The 18,527-nt window shown below is 43.2% G+C and overlaps 1 protein-coding gene across 4 annotated transcripts; it reads left to right on the top strand.

Moving 5' to 3' along the window:
* Positions 1-202: 202 nt before the first annotated feature.
* Positions 203-18,445, top strand: inf2 (inverted formin 2). 4 transcript variants are annotated; one of them, XM_031579798.2, is made up of 23 exons: positions 203-417; positions 5,339-5,757; positions 6,537-6,652; positions 6,980-7,139; positions 8,361-8,394; positions 8,584-8,725; positions 9,078-9,210; positions 9,792-10,400; positions 11,018-11,160; positions 11,290-11,351; positions 11,533-11,635; positions 11,745-11,830; positions 12,076-12,176; positions 12,345-12,415; positions 12,628-12,735; positions 13,069-13,139; positions 13,256-13,373; positions 13,653-13,817; positions 14,375-14,477; positions 14,743-14,895; positions 15,628-16,752; positions 17,015-17,071; positions 17,935-18,445. In XM_031579798.2, the coding sequence occupies exons 2-22, from the start codon at positions 5,358-5,360 to the stop codon at positions 17,068-17,070; spliced, it is 4,059 nt and encodes a 1,352-aa protein (XP_031435658.1). In that variant the 5' UTR covers positions 203-417; positions 5,339-5,357; the 3' UTR covers position 17,071; positions 17,935-18,445. The 4 variants fall into 4 exon arrangements, with proteins under 4 accessions (XP_031435658.1, XP_031435659.1, XP_031435661.1 ...); XM_031579799.2 differs by lacking the exon at positions 17,015-17,071; XM_031579801.1 differs by lacking the exons at positions 203-417; positions 5,339-5,757; positions 6,537-6,652; positions 6,980-7,139 and adding an exon at positions 7,146-7,880.
* The last annotated feature ends 82 nt before the right edge of the window (positions 18,446-18,527 follow it).

Genomic DNA, 18,527 nt, shown 5'->3' with positions numbered 1-18,527 from the left:
TGATACAATCAGTGTGCAACAAATCGTGCCTGAAGGTGAAATTCTTTCAAATGTGTGTCCAAAACATTGTTAAATAGCTATAAGATAATCTTGGTGATATCTCTCTGCATGTAGTTACTCTCTCCTTATCGCTGCTTTCTTTGCTGGCCAACGACCTACTGCGATCAGTCAATATCGAGAGGGAGGGAGGGAGGGGTTATTCCGACAGCATCGTCCTACTCGTGTGGAAACTCCCGTGAAACTGAATTGGTACAATCACACTGGACTCTGCCAGTGGATTGTGCCTGTGGATGTGCGTTTATGTTAGGAGCAGCGCTTTAAAGAAAAGTGTCGAAAGAAGCGGACTTACAGCCACCTGGAGCAAAATAGCCTACTTTAACGGGATATTTCCAGTGCTCACTCATGGCATAACAGCAGGTAAAAACAAAGTCGCCTACAACACAGTATTGATGAAGTAGATAACCTGCCTCTGTGTAGCAGGCATACAGCTAAAACTAAGCGGTCATTTTTGCATATGGAATTGACCATCCACGGTTGAGCTGTCGGCTGTTCTGTGTTAACTCGCCATGTTTAGATGGTAAGCAGATTCCCGTTATTCTGCACGGCGAGCTGAGAAGCAATTGCCTAGTTCTTCAGGTGTGAAAAAGCACAACCCGGTGAATTACGAGGAATAACGAGTTTTCACGTAGTATGCGTTTCATGTAGATGTTCAGGTTAGGTAAATAGATGGAGTTGCAACTCTGCATCGAGAACTGTAATTTAAAAACCGAACGTACTCTGTTGAGCGCCCAGCGCTGCCTGGCTTGGAGAAACAGCGGCAATCTGGTTTGTCCTTCATATGTAATGGGGGGCATCTCAAATAATCAATGTGTTTCAACCGGTCCCGTATCTGGTCGAGGTTCAGAGAGCCTATTCTTTACAAATGTTCTCAGATTAGGTTACGTCAGACTTAGATGAAGCCTATCTGCCAGGTTTACTTAATCTTTCAGATCTACAGATCATTTTATCATCCTGCCTTTCCTTTCTGGTATAGAACGAGCGTGGGTAGAGTGTGGTAATGGGACCCCATCCGAGACTGAACGCCCACGCTTGTTCGAGTGAAATGCAATGGGTAACTCAAAACAGTGCTTATGTAATATTGCAAAATGTGTTTTTACACGGATCCATGCAGCAACTCTGGCACATGACATTAGTGAGAAGCTCGAACATGTGATTATTTTTGCATATTCAGCATTTTTTTCACACCATGAATCCTCATGGTTTTGAAATATGGAACTGAAGCACAGATCACAAGATGCAACCAGCTTCTGTCACCCAAGACATCAGCAGAAGATTCATGTGCGAGCACAAATGGTCCTGACTGGATTGTTCCTGATATAGCAAGAATGTAATTGCTTAAGACATACGGGGTCTTGTGATGAAATGCATTGGAGATATATTTGTAACCTTGCCCCTGTATTGTATTCACCCAGTATTGTTTGTGTGGGGGAAACCTGTGGACAAAATGGCAAGAATCATGAAAAGTACCATGTTTCTAGTGGTGTCAGCAAACAGAATGCCACTGCACAAATCACATGTGGGAGACTGCATCATTCGAACTGTCATATGAGCTTTGCAACATTGCAGCTTTATTTACAGCTTTATACTTCAAATTTGTCAGGGTGTGTTATTAGGACATGACGGTTGATGACGGTCAGCAGAAAATGAACATGTCTTTCTCCCCCTCTCACTAGACCAAAGGATGCCTGGAAGAATCTTCGATTCTCTTGTCTGTGCCAGATAACACATTCCAATGGAAAGTTAACTGTTTGCTTGGGGGGGCGTAATTTTGGGGGTAATTAATGCGTCAGCTATATTAGAAGGAAAGTTTGCATCTTAATTCTCACCACCCGGCATTTATATTTACTTTCCTTTGGATGTTAAATGTTATTGTCCAAACCACATCACCACATTTCCACCATTTAGGGGTGTATTGTATTTTCATTTTCAAAATTAGGCTGCCTCCCTTGAGACTTTGTTCCTGCATTAGATAGGGCAAACTGTGACTAGGGCAAATACTTGGGAGCGAGGGAGTGTTTCTATTGAGGTCAGGATATTAAAGCTAGTTTGGGGAATGTTCAGGAATAGCAAACAAACTCTGTGTCTGTACTGCTAAGTAGGAGAACTTTGTTATTATTATTTGATACAGCTTTTGGTTAGCCATGTCTCCAGACCGTTATTATTGGCTTGGTTTCTCAGAAGAGAGAACGTTGGTTTTTCGGATAGGGATGGATTGTAGACTAGTCTCTGAATCCTTGTGTCCTTGTTAGGAACGGTATCACTGTATTCCACAGAAACTTAGCTCTGAGCCTTATCAAGGCTCACCAAGAAAAGGGAATTTAAGCAACAGAAACAATTGCACTTGTTATGGCGACACATTTCCTGATTCAGGAATTGTCCTTCCTTCCTTCCTTCCTTCCTGCAGTCAAACCCTTGTTGGAAAGCGGAGGGAGGTCTCAAACATACTCTACAGGTTTAGATAAAGTTCACACATCACTGCTCCTGCAACAAACAAATGCCTGTTGCACAGTCCGTCGATTTTCTTATTCCTATTACATTACTGGATCCTTGTCTTTGCAGTGGTAGATTGGTGATGAGTGATAAACAGTCGTAAATCTTGAAAATAGGAGCCCTGCAGATAAACCTGCTGAGAGACTATTGTCTTGTCAGACAGAAGAAGTTAAGCTGAATTTACTGCTCTATAGACATTCCTGTCATTCTTCTGCTAAGTAACCAAAGGACATTGTTGCAGCTTCTGCAGAAAAGGGGCTTTGGTGGCCAAGCGTGCAGCTTGCAGCTCTTAGGCTGCAACGAAAGAGCAGGCAACACCAGGCACATGCTGTCAGAGGCGAGAGTACAAGAGAGGTCCTGACTCTTGAAAGCATTGGCATCCCCCCAGGCAATGCTAGAGTAAGACACAGCCTTTGTTAGAAGGATTAGATGGAGAGCTCCCTGTTTGTTCATTGATGGGCCTCAGTAAGGAAAGAAAACAGGCGTCTGATTTGTGGGTTTGTTTTTGTGGACATTGTGGACAAGAGTGGTCCATCACTGGACAAACCTAGTTCTGGTATTAGTCGTCCTTGCACACTTGCCACGCCTATTTCACTTCAGTTTTTGCTCAAGAGAGGAAACCCACTTGTAGATCTGTGTGTTTATTTTGTGATGTAGTTTCTGCATTTCACCAAACAACATGCTAATATGGACATTTGTTGACATTTCAGGGATTCCAATGGCAGGACCAGATTTGTGTTATATAAAGACAAACGCATGAAAGCAGTTTTATTTGGTGTGAATTAAGGTTATTACTTTTTTATGCTAAGGGAGATTTTGAAGCTAAAAGGAGATTTTCCTTGCCACCGTCGCCTTACTGCTTGCTCTAGGGGACTCAGGCTCTGGACTTGAGACATTATTGTAACAGAATTGTTATTGGCGCTATTTAAATACAGTTTAATTGAATTGAATAGAATATTCAATTGTAAAAGTGTGTAAAAGTTGTATGAAGCGCAAAATGATAGCTGTTAATATGTTGAGCTGTGAAGGACTTGCATAGGTTGATATTTGAAGATTTCTGCGTATTTTTCTAACGTGTACCGTTAAGCGTCATTTTGGGAGTGTCTATTTACAGACAGAGGTGTTTTTGAGGCCACAGAGTTGGGCCTGGATGAAAAGAGGTCCAGTTTCTCAAATGGCTGCACAGAAAAGCACTTATGCTTCACCATCTGTGTGTGTGTGTGTGTCTTTGTGTGTGTGTTGGACAGGGTCTAAAAAAAAACCTTATATGGTTGGAATGTATTCTATGTGCAATAACATTTCAGTAGCTTGTGTAAACTGAGGCCAGAGCACAGTTCAGGGTGTTTTATTGCATACCACTGCCCATACAGTCGGCTATCTAGCTACCTACACTGGGATTGATATGGCCCTGATGTGTCTCAGCCCTTGTACACATCTGTTCTAGAATGATCTGCCACCTGGGATTCTGTGTTGTATATCAGGGGTGGGTCTGCAGCAAGCGTTCCAAGCTTCAGTCCAGCGGTCTGTGCTTTTTTGCATTGTTTTGGTCCATCTGTCGTGATGCAGAGTGTAACATTTGCCTGTTTTCCATTTGTTCTAGATTAGCTGACAGGGTGGGTCTCTCTCTTTCTCTCTCCTATTCACACTGGATTAGACAGTGGATGTTTGGCAGCAGCATTAGTAGGGGGATAGAGTGCTGACTTATCTCACTTAAGCCAAAATGTGTCGAGTGGCCACTTCCCCTGAATGTGCTTTCGTGTGATACCAGACTGGTTTGTCCACTGCGTGTTGAAATAAAAGAAGTGAAGAGTTGATATGAGTTCATGAGTTCTTTGTGGTGAAAAATTCTCCAGGTCATGAGCATTTAGAGAGTCATCCTCTCGCCCTCAGTAAATATTAACCTCAGCATCCGGGTGATGAAATTATGCGATGCTTCAATGATACATTTTTTTTTTTTTTACTTCAATTGACTATATAATCTAGTCCAGAGTCCTTTTAATTTGGTATGCCAAAATATGCATATATGATGCACATTTATACATGTTAGGGAACCAGAGGTAGAACTACTTCCCCTTTTGGGAACAAAATGTGGAAACGAATTTATATGACACCATTGTGTGGACATATTTACCATGACTGTTATCAAGTCCACCACTAATACTAGATTCTATTTGTGCCATTCTATAGGCTTCTCATAGAGGTAATTCCAAAAATGCATTAAAGCAGGCAGTAAAACTCATAAATGACTTCTATTGCGCATTATTAGCGGGGAAATCTGTAAACTTCAGTATCACATTACTCTGAATATTGCACCAAATTGCACTCATTTAAAAAACTAAATTAATTGACATCCTTTGTCTGTATTATTAAATTGTACACTAAACCTAAATAAATGCCATCACTTGCAGAAGTTCGTGCAACTTTCCATTTTTATGTAGTTTTCTGTTGTGTTAAATATCCTGTATAACTCCTTACTTGTACATTGAGTAACAGACTTGATCTGCCTCTTCAGTTACTTTCACGATCTTGAGGAATTCAAGGGTCTCAATGACCCAGTCTAGCACCTAAAGTACAGTCAATTCATTTTAATATCACAAGCGCCCATTTTAATTCCAGTAGTGCTATCTAGAAATTACATATGGGTATGACTGTGTGTGCGTGTGTGTGTGTTTGTGTGTGAAAGAGAGAGAGAGTGTATATGAAAAAGCATACTACTCTAACTTTTAAAAATGCAAAAACTGTCCCTGTCTAGCAACCGTATCACAGTCAGTCCTTTTTTTACCTGCAGACCCAATCCTTCCATCATCATGTCAGCTCGTTCAGATGGCGGGAAGCGTAAATGGGCGGCCGTCAGGGGCCGTCTGGGCTCCTCTCAGGACTCAGAGTCCTCCCCGGAGGCCAATCTGGAGAGCGCCGACCCGGAGCTCTGCATCCGCTTGCTCCAGGTGCCCTCCGTGGTCAACTACTCAGGCCTGAAGAAGCGGCTGGAGGGCAGCGACCACACCTGGATGATCCAGTTCCTGGAGCTGAGCGGCCTGGACCTGCTGCTGGAGGCCCTGGACCGGCTGTCGGGTCGGGGCTGCTCCCGCATCGCGGACGCGCTCCTGCAGCTCACCTGCGTCAACTGCGTCCGCGCCGTGATGAACTCCTCCACAGGAATCCACTTCATCATCGAGAATGAGGGCTACATCCGCAAGCTGTCTCAAGGTGAGTTAGAATTTCTGTAAGCTCTTTCTCTGGCTGTGCTCAGGCAGATGGGCTCACCCTTCTGAGTCAGGTTCTGCTCAAGGTTTCTTCTTGTTAAGAAGGTGTCCCCCTTCATTTTAAAAGGACATCCTCCCTCCTTTCCTTCATGGCTCATGTGTTTGTGCTCAAGGATTTGAGTCTCCAGCTGATTATCATAAATGGTGCTATATAGGAAAATAAAAAAATTAAATTGAATTTCCTGCCACTGATTTGTAATATCTGTGATACTACAGTGGGTCCAAAGGTAAATGGAGGTGAACAGTTGCTTGATAGATTATTTGAGAAATAGATACATAAACAAATAAGTGTTTATCTGTCTGTGTGTGTGTGTGTGTGTGTGTGTGTGTGTGTGTGTGTGTGTGTGTGTGTGTGTGTGTGTGTGTGTGTGAGTGAGAGAGAGATAGTGAGAAAGAAAGAAAATGAGTGCTCAATATTTTAACTGTAATGTTTTTTTTCCTTTTTTAAAGCCTAGTAAAATGTGTCACAGTATTGGTGAGACTAACATGGTGGCTGGTATCTGAGTTGTCACCACTCTCACCTTATCACATGGCAAAAGTTCAAAGTTCAGGTTGCATCCCCTTAAACCTATGACTGGGTCACACTGAGGCAGAGAAGTCACACGATTCAGGTTAAGCAGAAAAGTCAACAGACAGCTGTGATGCTTTAAAGCAGGAAGACAGAATGATGGGACCTACTATACTTCATAAACTGACAATGACAACTTTGATGATCTGTTTCAGCTCTGGATACCTCCAATACTATGGTGAAGAAGCAGGTGTTTGAACTACTGGCGGCTCTGAGTATGTTCTCCACAGATGGCTATCGCCTGGCCCTGGATGCCTTGGACCACTATAAGGCAAGTGTACTGAGCAAGAAGGCACCGGAAATAAATGTATTTACCTCTTATTATGTTGATGGATGACTGTTATTCAAAAAAGATAAGTGGAACAAAAGTTCAAAACTTAAAAGTCTTCTTGATGAAATATGTATGTTACTTAAAACAAAAATGTACTCTCTCTGTCAAAGGATAGCCTGCAAATAAGTGGTACAGTTCAGGAAGGCAAAGGTGATACTGATACTCTATATTGAATAGAATTGAATGTAGACATTATGTTAGCGTGTCTCTGTCAGTATAATGCCCTGTGCCAAGCAGGTATTGATTGTTGCTTACATCTTCTGGCAGGGTGTGAAGACCCAGCAGTACCGCTTCAGCATGATTATAAATGAACTGCAGTCTACAGACAACGTGCCATACATGGTCACCCTGCTCAGCGTCATCAATGCTCTCATCTTTGGGACAGAAGACCTACGTCACAGGGACAAAATGCGCAAGGAGTTCATAGGTAAGCTGTCTGTAGCACCTAGAGCAGGGTTTCCATAGTCTTGGAAATCCTGGAAAAGTCAATTTTAAAATCCCATTTTCCAGGACTGGAGAAATCATGAAATTCATCGAAAGTTTTGGAAATGTCATAAAATTAGATTTTGTCGTATGCACGTCTAATGAAATTAATTATGTTATTGTGCTCTTCCATATAATGTTTCGTGGTGTTAATTACTGCAGCATGGTTTCCATTCCAATATGGTTTCCATTTTAATTAACCTTGCCTATTAGGTCGTTGGGTAATGTCCATGCTATATATAATTATATGTGGAGTAAAGTATGCAATCTTGGGTACTTATAGGTGAAAAGGTCCTTGAAAAGTCCTGGAAAAGTTTTGAAATGTTGTCAGTGACAAAACATCTCATTTTGATTAGGCCTCTTCACTTCCACATGAAAACAATGCGCCGTCTTGAAACTAAATTGGAATCTGGTTGCCTAATCTAATCTAGTTTTATATTATGGTAATTTATGAATGTAACGTAAACCTGTATGCATATCCCTAAAAGTAGTGCCTGCTCTTAGAAGTCCTTTTGGCTTACATTAAAATGGCATTCTAGCAATTAACCTTTATTTTGATGTTTTCCCGCACGGAGTCCTGATTAGACCAATACACCTAATTTGCAATGTTAGGTTGATGACGCCCTAAAGCTGTGCCTATTATGGCAGATCTTGGCATGTGGCACCACCTATGAAAAAACCTCAGGTTTATTTAACACCCACACTCAGTATACCTACTTGCAATGCGGAAGATTGATATTGTATATGTTTTAAAATATATATGATTTTATGCGCTACAAACAAAAACAAATCCGTTGTGATGTTCCAACCCTTACGATTTTAAACATTTTAATCGATTTCTTAGTGCAATGTACTGGTTTACCTCATGAACGGAAATAGAAAAAAGTGAATTAATACATGAAAACATCGCTTTTGCTATCGGATATTGTGTCTATTTTTAGAAGACGAAGCATTTTTGCCCAAACTTTCAATGAGTTTTATGTGGCACTCCATTGCTTTCGGTAGGCTGAAGAGACACAATTGTGTTCAGGGCTGGAACTAGACATAGCTTACTAGCACTACTTGGCGCATCTTTTCCGAATGAAAATGAATGAAAATAATCGTGTATCACATGAGGCTTGTGTCTTAAGTTTTTTATACTGGTCTATTTATTGATTCTTAACAGGACTTCAACTGCTCGACATTCTCCCTAAACTAAGGTAAGACTTTTGTACTTGCGTTGCTGATGGGGATGTAGGTTTCAAATCCTATCAGCTCGATTTGTTGTTTGCATGGTATAAGAATTGGGGGGGGGGGCAGACTTTTGATAAATGTTTTGATCTTGCAATATGTGATGGCATGGGGTGGGTGTGCTTAATCAAATGGGTTTTGTACTGTCATCATGGCAGGGAAAAGGAGGATGAAGACCTGATCATTCAGTGTGAATCATTCGAGGAGGCCATGGCTGAGGACGAGGAGGAGCTGCAAAGAGTCTATGGAGGCATAGACATGAGCTCTCACCAAGAAGTATTTACCACTCTCTTCAACAAAGTGAGTTCTGCATGGCTGGAGTAGGTAGGCTGTTTAGAACATCCATAAGCTTAATTGCTAAACTGTGTGGTCAGCTCCCTTAAGGACCATGAAAGACAGATGCTTGTTTGTCACTTGGCATAAAGGCTTTGTCTAAATTGTACAGTCATTTTTGGTGTGTGTTGTGTGTACACCTATGGCTCTTTTATTATTGTGGTTCTGTGTCACACAAGCCCCACATAATAGCATTTATTAATTTAGCGTGCTTCGGCCCACTCCTCACATCACTTCGTCTCTCCCTCTTTTCTTAAGTTATTTAGTATGTCTGTTCTCTCCTCACCTCCACACCTGTCTTTCTTTTCCTCCTCCTCAGGTTAGTATCTCTCCGTCGGCCCAGCAGCTGCTCTCAATGCTGCAGTCTCTGCTAATGCTGGGTCCTGACCGCGTGGACATCTGGCAGGCGCTGGAGGCCATCACAAACCGCGCCGCCATGCTGGCTCAAGACTGTGAGTTCTCAGGGATAAACTGATTTGCCTCGCGTCGCTGGCACTCGGTTCCCTCAGCCCTCAGTTTGTATTTATAGATTTGAGACGCCAGTCATCTGGCGCTTGTTCAGTTCTGACACAAAGCAAGCTGGTTCATTCGTTCATGTAGTGCAGTGCAACTGCAACTTGTTGTTTTTGAGGTAGTGCAAGCATGAACCATCGTTTTACCCCATAACAAAGAGTTCTCAGACTGAAACCAAACTGCATCATTTGCCACAATTTAAAGTTCTCCTCCTTCAATTTGATCCATCTTGATCGCTCAAAACTGACTTCTTGGACAGAACTGTCATTAGTCACTCGTAATATTAAGGTAGAACTCACATAAACTGGATCCGAGCAATCATTCTAGACTAGATAATGTTGGCGTGTGGGTGTATAAAGGACTTGCAGTTCACCTTTTGTATAATGACGTTTTGTTTTGGCTTAGTTGGGTTTCTATGTTCATCAAAGTTCATTTCTCTTCATCAGTTTGTTTGTTGTGTATAGATTCAGCTGTATTTGTCAGATGTAGCTGATTCCTATCTCTGCGTTGTGCACCTCAGCTCAGATGGACTTCTGGGAGAATATCATGCAGCGACTGGTTTTCTCCAAGGGTCAACCTGCCAGCTGTCACACAGTGGATGGCCCCCCTCCCAAGAGGCTGGACAAAGCGGTTCAGACGGAGCTGGTGGACTGGGAGCAGCTACTGTCATGCAAGGGTCCCACGACTGGCACAAGGCCTCCATCTCCATCATCATCCAGCTCCTCCACACCAGCAGCTCCTCCTCCACCACCTCCTCCCCCACCACCTCCTCTGCCCCCCAGCATGGGATGCCCACCCGCACCACCCCCACCTCCTCCCCTCCCCCCAACAGGAGGTCCATCAGGGCCACCTCCTCCACCTCCTCTACCAGGGATGGGTCCTTGTGGTCCCCCACCCCCTCCACCTTTACCAGGGATGGGCTTTGGAGGTCCTCCACCTCCACCTCCCTTGCCAGGGATGCCTGGTCCCCCTGCCCCACCTCCACCCCCTGGTATGGGGGACCTAGTGGTGGCCCACACTATCCAGTCTCTGGGATGTGCACCCGGCATGGCTATAAAGGCTAGTCGCTACCCTACCCTGCGGATGAAGAAGCTGAACTGGCAGAAGCTCAACTCCAGAGCAGTCACGGGTAAGGTGGTAGCGACGCAGACATTGAAATGTGGGGTGGGTTTTATATCTGTGAGTCATCAACTAGAGAGGTTGATCCCTTACTCACAGCCTGTTATAATAAAATGAACACCAGCAAAAGCTGTTTTCGAATTTGGTCACTATAACTTTAGCTTGGAAGTCAGAAAGAAAACAAAATCCGTAGTCAGAGTAGCACAGCCCTTTCAATGCCACTCAACTACTGATTAATGTAGGGTTAAGGGGTCATTGTCATTTACATAAATGTATATAGCGCCAAAACAATACAATTGTCTCAAGGCACTTAACAGAGACTGACCCCCCCCCCCCCCCCCCCCAAGACCAAGCACAAGGCGACAAAGGGAAAACTCCCTCTTAGGAAGAAACTCATTGTTATTCAGTACTTGAGAAAAGATAAAACAAACATTAGCATTACATACATAACACATGCATCTTTAGCACAGTGACAATTCAGTGCCTTCTAACATCCATATATTTGACCCTGTTATTATGTGCCAGACTGGGATCTCTTGCTGTTCGGCAGCAACAATGCCTGATGTTTTTCTGTATATGGGTTCATGGTCTGACGCACATGTCCGCTCCTCTGGTCCCCTCTCTCAGACGGTAAGTCCCTGTGGACGTCGGTGCAGACGGAGGCCCCGCGGGAGCCTGACTACTCCAGCATCGAGCAGCTCTTCTGTCTGCCTGTGGCCCAGTCCAAAGACAAGACGGTGGCCGCCCCCACCAGGAAAGAGACCAAAGAGGTTTCTTCACCATCCTCCATATCATGCTCATGGCTATGTCACGTGGACGTTTATGTTGACGTGATGGTTACTCTGCATTAGGAATGCAAAGTGTAAACCAAAGCAATCTTCCTTGTGTCTATCTCTCAGATATCCTTCATTGATGCAAAGAAAAATCTGAATTTGAACATCTTCTTAAAACAATTCAAATGGTAGGCTACCATGTACTTGTTTTGGATAATTAATAGTTTGGCATTCAGAAATAATTGTGAGTGAAATATTTTTAACTATCTCTCAGTTTTTCTCTTTACAAATGGCATGTAACGAACTCGTGGTCATTAGTTAGTTAATCGCTTTGCTCTTTTTCCATCCACTTTTGATGCCCTCCTTCAGTTCCTTTGATGAATTTGTGGCGCTGATTCAAAATGGTGATCGGTCCAAGTTTGATGTGGAGATACTAAAACAGCTCCTGAAGCTGATGCCAGAGAAACACGAGGTACGCCATCATCGCTGGCAGAAATACAAACCTCAAAATCAGGCAACAGCATGGTATTGATCTCATAAGTGTGTGTTTATCATCACTGGTGTTTATTTTCTCATTGTAGATTGATAATCTGAAGTCCTTCCAGGGGGAGACAGACAAACTGGCTAATGTTGACCGATTTTATCTCCTGCTTCTGGCGGTTCCATGGTAACTAATGCTCTTTATCCTCACACAATCTCACAGGATATGAAGGACTTACTCTGAGCTATACGAGTTATCTACGCTTTGTTTCTATAATAAACAATTTCACACTGGAAATGTGACTTAAATCATCACTTAGCTATTATATCATCCACTTCACTGTTTTTCTCTCCTTACCTGTTTTTTCTGTCTCCCTCTTTTTCTTTTTCTCTCACGCTCTCTCTCTCTCGCTCTCCTTCCCTCCCACACAGCTACCAGCTGCGGATAGAGTGCATGTTGTTGTGTGAGGAGACTGCCTCCGTGTTGGATATGTTGAATCCCAAAGCTGGTCTGGTTGAGGCGGCGTGTGACAGTAAGTGAAAGACTGACTGTGTTGATCTCTCTCGCTGATGCTGCTACCACCCGCCCATAACATCAGCCTCACCTTTATGTGTGTGTGTGTGTGTGTGTGTGTGTGTGTGTGTGTGTGTGTGTGTGTGTGTGTGTGTGTGTGTGTGTGTGTGTGTGTGACTTCCCTTAGGTCTGAGGACAAGCACACTGTTGCCCAAATTCTGCAAGTTAATCCTGGAAATTGGGAACTTCCTCAATTACGTAAGTATGTTTTTCTTCAATCATTTTGGTGGGAATTTTAGCTCAACAGTTTCTCTTCCTGAATTCACTGCTGCTACTGCCTTTGCCTTGGGCACTAGTATGACCTGCCCTTTTAAAATATATCTCATCGTTTCTTCATGACTTGCCACTGACTTCATCAGTGTCTGAAGTGTTTCCTGTGAGCTCTAAATGAGATGTTACTCCTCTCACAGGGAAGCCACACAGGCAACGCGGAGGGTTTCAAGATCTGTTCTCTGCTGAAGCTCACCGAGACCAAGGCCAACAAGAGCCGGATCACCCTGCTTCATCACATCCTGGAGGTAGTGCACCGGGGGTGCCTGTGTGACTGACCCACTGTGAGAGGCATACGGTGGCCTTGTTGTAGTCCTGGAGTTTTTTCCCAGCCTTATTCGATTGACCTACATCTCTAACGCGGAGAGCAATGGTTTCATAAATTCTATTAAATCCCTAATTGGTTCACGAAGATCATTATGTAACAGGCAATGGGAAATGGCAGAAAGCACCCTTCATCAGCAGTGAAAATGTCTCCATAATAAAGCCCCTAAGGTGCACCAAGTGCCTTATTACAATTCGTCACATCCTTAAATAATTGTATCTCCATGTACATATTATGTATCTGTCATCCATTTCAGAAGGCAGAGCTGGATCACCCTGAGCTGCTTAACCTTGCCAACGAGATTGAGACTTGTGAGAAAGCGGCAGGGTAAGACCCAAAGATAGTCTCTTTCTTATAAATTATTCATGTTTTAAACCGTCGCTTTGATATGTATCCACCTCAGTATTTTTCTGTGGTTGAAAATGATCCCTCCATCTTTTCAGAGTCAACCTGGACTCCATTCAGGCAGAGGCAAGTGCCCTGCTCAAGCGCCTGACCGGTACAGCAAATAAGATCTCATCAGTGGATGATGTGAAGGAGCAGTTCCAGAGTGTCATGGAGGTATCATACTCATTTTTGTTTATCAGTTTTTCTATCCCGTAATGTGCTCACCGTATGTGGTGTGGGTGTGTGTTGCCTATAGGCCTATTCATTGTTGCATGCGTTTCACATGGATTCTCAATTAGTGACACTGGATTTGCACATTTTTACAACACAATTAATTTTTAACACGTTTTTTCTTATTTCTTAATGGAATGGTTGTGGAATGATATTATGTTCTTGCTGAATAAGTAATATATATATATATGATGCTGACCGTAAAGATTTGTATTTCTATAGGAAAATGTAAAAGCATGCAAGGCCCTGGAGGACCGCTTTGCTGAAATCGAGAGAAAGAAGGCTGATCTGGCGCTGTACTTGTGCGAAGACCCATCAAAGCTCTCTTTGGAGGAGCTCTTCAGCAACATCAAGACATTCAGGGGGTTCTTCATCAAGGCCTTAAAGGTGAGCCACTAGCTGACAGTCAGACAGATTAATAAATCAAATATTTCCCACCTTTTGAAATGGAAGTTAAGTGAAATGAAGTAAGGTGGCAGTTTCATTTGGCGGACCCTCACTATAATAATTTAGTCAAATTGCTGAATTTGAATCCAGTTCTATCCTGTAAAGACCTTGATTGGTTCTTGCATGTGAAGACATGAACATGCACTGCAAAGTATCCTTCCACCATATTCTGCCACCCTTCCTTCTGATCTCGTGTCTATATTAGAAATGAAACTGAATTCAAAATGCATTCATGAAAGCAAGAGGTCAGTGTTGCGGGTCTATACTGTATGCCCTTGTGCACTGTGTGCCCCTTACAGCAGTGCTGGATTAAATGCAGTATCATAACTTCTATTCCCCTTTCTAATTTATTGTCAAGTCTAGAGTTTTTGCTGAATCTGATGTTTCCCAATGCAGCTGAATCACTTACTTTAATTGGTGTGGCTGCAGCAGTGGCCTTTATTTACCAAGCAGTGTTTCTCTCTCTCTCTCACACACACACACCTCTGGGCTCTCAGGAGAACAAGACCTGGAAGGAGCTGGCTTTCAAGGCCGAGAAGCGCAAGAAGCAGCTGGCCGAGGAGGAGTCCAAGAGACAGAAGGGAGAGAACGGAAAGATCAGTGAGTTAGACCTGCACATCCCTCTTCCTGCTGCGCTTTTGTTAGTGTTCGTTATTTTACCATGTTTGTTTGTGTTGTTTGATAATGTTGTTTGTGTGATTGTAGTGTTTTCTTTGTATTTTATATGGATACGTATTTACATCTGTCCAAGTATATAATAAACATAATGCATGAATACTACCTCACATGAAAAAATGTAATGTTACTGCATGCGAAACTGCAGTTCTTAGCCTGACTATGTATATAGTTTTGCCTCTGTCTGTAGTCCGCAGGAGTGTTGTGAAGCAGGATGACGGCTGTATTATCGACCACCTCCTGGCAGACATTCGCAAAGGCTTCCAGTTGAGGAAGACTCGTCCCAGGTGCGAAACAGACAGTGCGCCCTCTAGTGAAACACGTAGGGATAACGACCAACCTGGTAAGGACAGCATGGTTAGCGTCATGCCACCCGACCCCCGCCGCCTCCGTGTGTGCATGGCTCCGTAGCAACAGTTACCAAGGCTTCGCTGTTTCCTTCTCATTCTCTCCTTTGTGTCTATGAGTTTTATCACCACCGCCAGTCACACTGCAGTGATGAGGCTACGTCGGTTAAAAATAAGCATGGCGCTGTGGCCAGCAAACTGAGCAACAGGTCCTCGCTGACTCTGGCATGAATGTGGGCCAGATGCTCTTCAGGGTCTTTCTGGGAATACTCCCACCCTGAGCTTTTGCCCTTCTGTAGTGCATGACATTGGGTTTGTCTGAACTGTGTTGTTTTCATGCCGTAATTTCTCAATACATGGGCTTTTAGGGTTGCTTAGCAAAAGCCATTCACATTACCAAAAGATGTGAAACACTAGTAAACACAACATTTCTAACCTCATGTGTCAACATATGTTTCTCATTTGTCCCTGACACCATGAACATCTCTTAACATTTACTTATGTGGCAAAAATACTTAATTACATAATTTCATAAATACTTAATTTCTCCTTGATGTACTGGTGTATAGGAGACAACCCTGTGATTTATCCTTGCATACATTTATTTAGTAATTCCTTGAAATGCCCCAATTCATTTAGTTTATGTGAGTTGTTTCCCAATCATGTTATATTTTTCCACTTTATTGACACAAACATCTCTGCTTCTCCTTCTCTATTTCCAAATTCAGAAAACGGCGAAACAGAACCCTTACAGGATCCCCTTACCTCGCCACCAGCAGTAACATCCTTAGGAGAAACTCCTGGCCCACACCACAGAAGCGAAGGAGGTTCAACTCCCACTTATGACACCTCCCAGCAAGAGACACAAGAAGATAAAGGAGGAGAATTCCAACCAGGCCTCTCGCCTGACACGTCATTCACGCAGAACATTCCAGAAACGCATATACTCCCCAGGCCCTCTTCAGCCACCGTAGCTATAAATGGAGATGTTAGTGGAGCCGAACACAATCAGAACGGTAACAACAGCCAGGATATTCACGAACAGGATGATCATCCCTGCTCATCTGCGCAGGATCTAATCCAGAATGGCAACAATGGGTTTACAGGTGAGGAGAGGAACCATCACCCCTTCATTAGACAGAAGGCTATCCAGAAATCTGACAGCAGCCAGGTTACAGATGAAGAGAGCGTTAGTCCATCGTGCCCAGCTAAGCAGGATGTTACGCAGGAAGGAAACAGCAGCCAGGTTACAGATGAAGTCCATCCTGGTCCATCCTGCCCAGCTAAGCAGGATGCTACACAGGAAGGCAAGAGCAGCCAGGCTATAGAGAAGGAGAAGGAGAAGGATCATCACTCAACCCCACCTCAGCAGGATCCAGTTCAGAACGGCAGCAGCGGTAGCCAAGTGACAGACGAGGAACAGGGGGAGGCAGACAGCACGTCTCCACAGACGAGCCATGCTGGAGAAGCTGCTTGCTTAGTCACTGAGCCCATAAACACAACCTGCCATGTGGGCACGAATGCAGAAGGAGACACTGAGGACAGACTGGGCATGCCCACCAAAGACCTTCCTTGCCACCAAGAGAAGGCATGTCCGAGCAATGGCCAAGGAATGGTCAATGGAAGCGAACCGGTTAACACTGAAAGTGAGAGTGAAAAGGGCTTTGATGTTCCTGACGGGTTGGCTGGTGCACAAGAAGTTGCCCCATCACCGCTCTCTGAGCCCCTTGTACCCAAACCCGTGCCCGAACCCGTGCCACTGGAACCGCTGCCGCAGTCTGCTGCTGCCCCCCCTAATCCCCATCCTAAAAAACACAAGTTCTTCCGAAGGAACAAAAGAAGTGGTCAAGAAGGTAATCCACTGTCATTTTCAATAAAGATCTTTATCATCAAAGCAGTTGTCATAGAGAAAGTTGGTGCTTCAAGAGTACAGCTAATTTCTCATCCACAGATATTGGGCCTTGAATGTTATGGTGTTTTATGTTTATTTTAATGCATTTGAAGATTAAACGTGACTCATGAAATAATGCATTTTTACTGGTTCAAGGACCGTTGTGGCATCCTGGTGAAACTTACCTCTCAGTTGTTTTGTTCTTTTCCCTGGTTCTAAAACAGACCTAGTCAAAGGGAAAGGACACACTAAAAATAAAAAAGGGTGTGTTTTGCAGTGAGGTAGGTCAACCGGCTCTCAAACTAACGTGTCCAAGTGCAAACCATAATCAACCGTGTCCTCCTCTCTTAACCTAACGGCAGAATGCTGTCTCTAACCAAAGTCCTCACTGACTAAATATGCTGATGCCTTTCTAATCTCCCTGTGGCGGGTGGTGTCCTTAACACTGCTCCTTAATCTCAGGAGTGTCCTTGTACACAATGGTCATCAGATGGTAATCATAACCTAACCATATCTGTGTGTCTCCTCGAGTGTCTGTTGTCCACTGATTGTGTTTGCGCTCGTCAATTTGACCCCTAGACCAGAAAACCTGACCTTGGATGGGAATAGGTGTCTGGTTCTGTCTGAGTCGACTGTATTTATGTGATGTGTCATCTCTATGTGGGGGACTAACGCTAAGTTTTTGACATATGCTTCTTAATTTTTCATTTCAATATTTAATGATTGTGATGGGTTTGTGGTGGCGTGCGTTGTGTCTCATGACAGAAAACATATGTCTAGCACCAAAGGTCAGCAGTTGCTATTTAAGCATATAATACATAATATGTTATAACTTTAATTGTTTCTACTAAGGTTCATATTTTATAACTGTTAGATGTTGTCAGCTTACTTTGGAGTTCGGTCGAGAAACATTGCAACATGTTTTCCAGACTTGAAGTGTGCCAATACTAAGCAGACACCCACACCCTTAGAAACCTTACGGTATAGCACGCTATCAGACACGAACTCTATTTTCAAGTTCTTCCCCTAACAAATTTCTCTACACCAGTTCAAAGATGTCTACATCCACTAGAATGAGTGAGGCCCTCGGTTATTCATCTGATTTATTAAAGTGCTTCTGCTCACTGTCTGTCCTTTCTGGCAGGTGTGTCAAAGAGAAAACGAGTGAAGGGGAAAAGGAAAAGCTGAGCTTCTCGTTTCGCTGGTGTCCAATCAGCGCTCATCAGAGGCTGGTTTCGTGGACTGCAGTTGACCTTGACTGCAGTGAACCTGCTCACTTTGAAAGAAAATATTATTTTTTTGTATGTTGCGTTGTAAATTAATTATTTTTTACGTGTTGCAGTATATTTGTGTTTGTTTTATGTATTATGTTAATGCGAAATAACAGTATTGTACATTGAATGTGAAGTCATTCCAGAGAGCCAGAAATAAAAGGGTTAACTAGCCGATATGAGAGTGATTTGGGAAAGCGTTAAAAAAAATGACTTTGTTATCCTGCATCTATTTCCCCCCTTTTTATTTAGAATTAAGATATACGTGGTTTTCAATATTTATATATTTATTAAATATTGAATGGAATCTGATCTTGGAAAAGTATATCCATTTAGTAATAAACAAATGCATATCTGTATTCAAATAAAGAAGACCTCAGATAATTCAGTGTTGTGTTAATGTTGAAATCGCACAAGTTATAGCCTATTGTTAGTGTTTCTGCCATCAGTCTTTGTTTCCATCTGA

The sequence above is a fragment of the Clupea harengus genome, chromosome 14, assembly GCF_900700415.2.
Source record: "Clupea harengus chromosome 14, Ch_v2.0.2, whole genome shotgun sequence".
Taxonomy (NCBI): Eukaryota; Metazoa; Chordata; class Actinopteri; order Clupeiformes; family Clupeidae; genus Clupea; species Clupea harengus.
This window is presented reverse-complemented; position numbering and strand designations above follow the sequence as displayed.

What these genes read in the sequence shown, in the direction of transcription:
- inf2 (XM_031579798.2), top strand. Translation starts at nt 5,358, where the DNA reads ATGTCAGCTCGTTCAGATGGCGGGAAGCGTAAATGGGCGGCCGTCAGG. An exon ending in CATCCGCAAGCTGTCTCAAG is followed by an intron (nt 5,758 to 6,536) that starts GTGAGTTAGAAT and finishes GATCTGTTTCAG; the next exon opens with CTCTGGATACCTCCAATACT. An exon ending in TAGGGATAACGACCAACCTG is followed by an intron (nt 14,896 to 15,627) that starts GTAAGGACAGCA and finishes TTCCAAATTCAG; the next exon opens with AAAACGGCGAAACAGAACCC.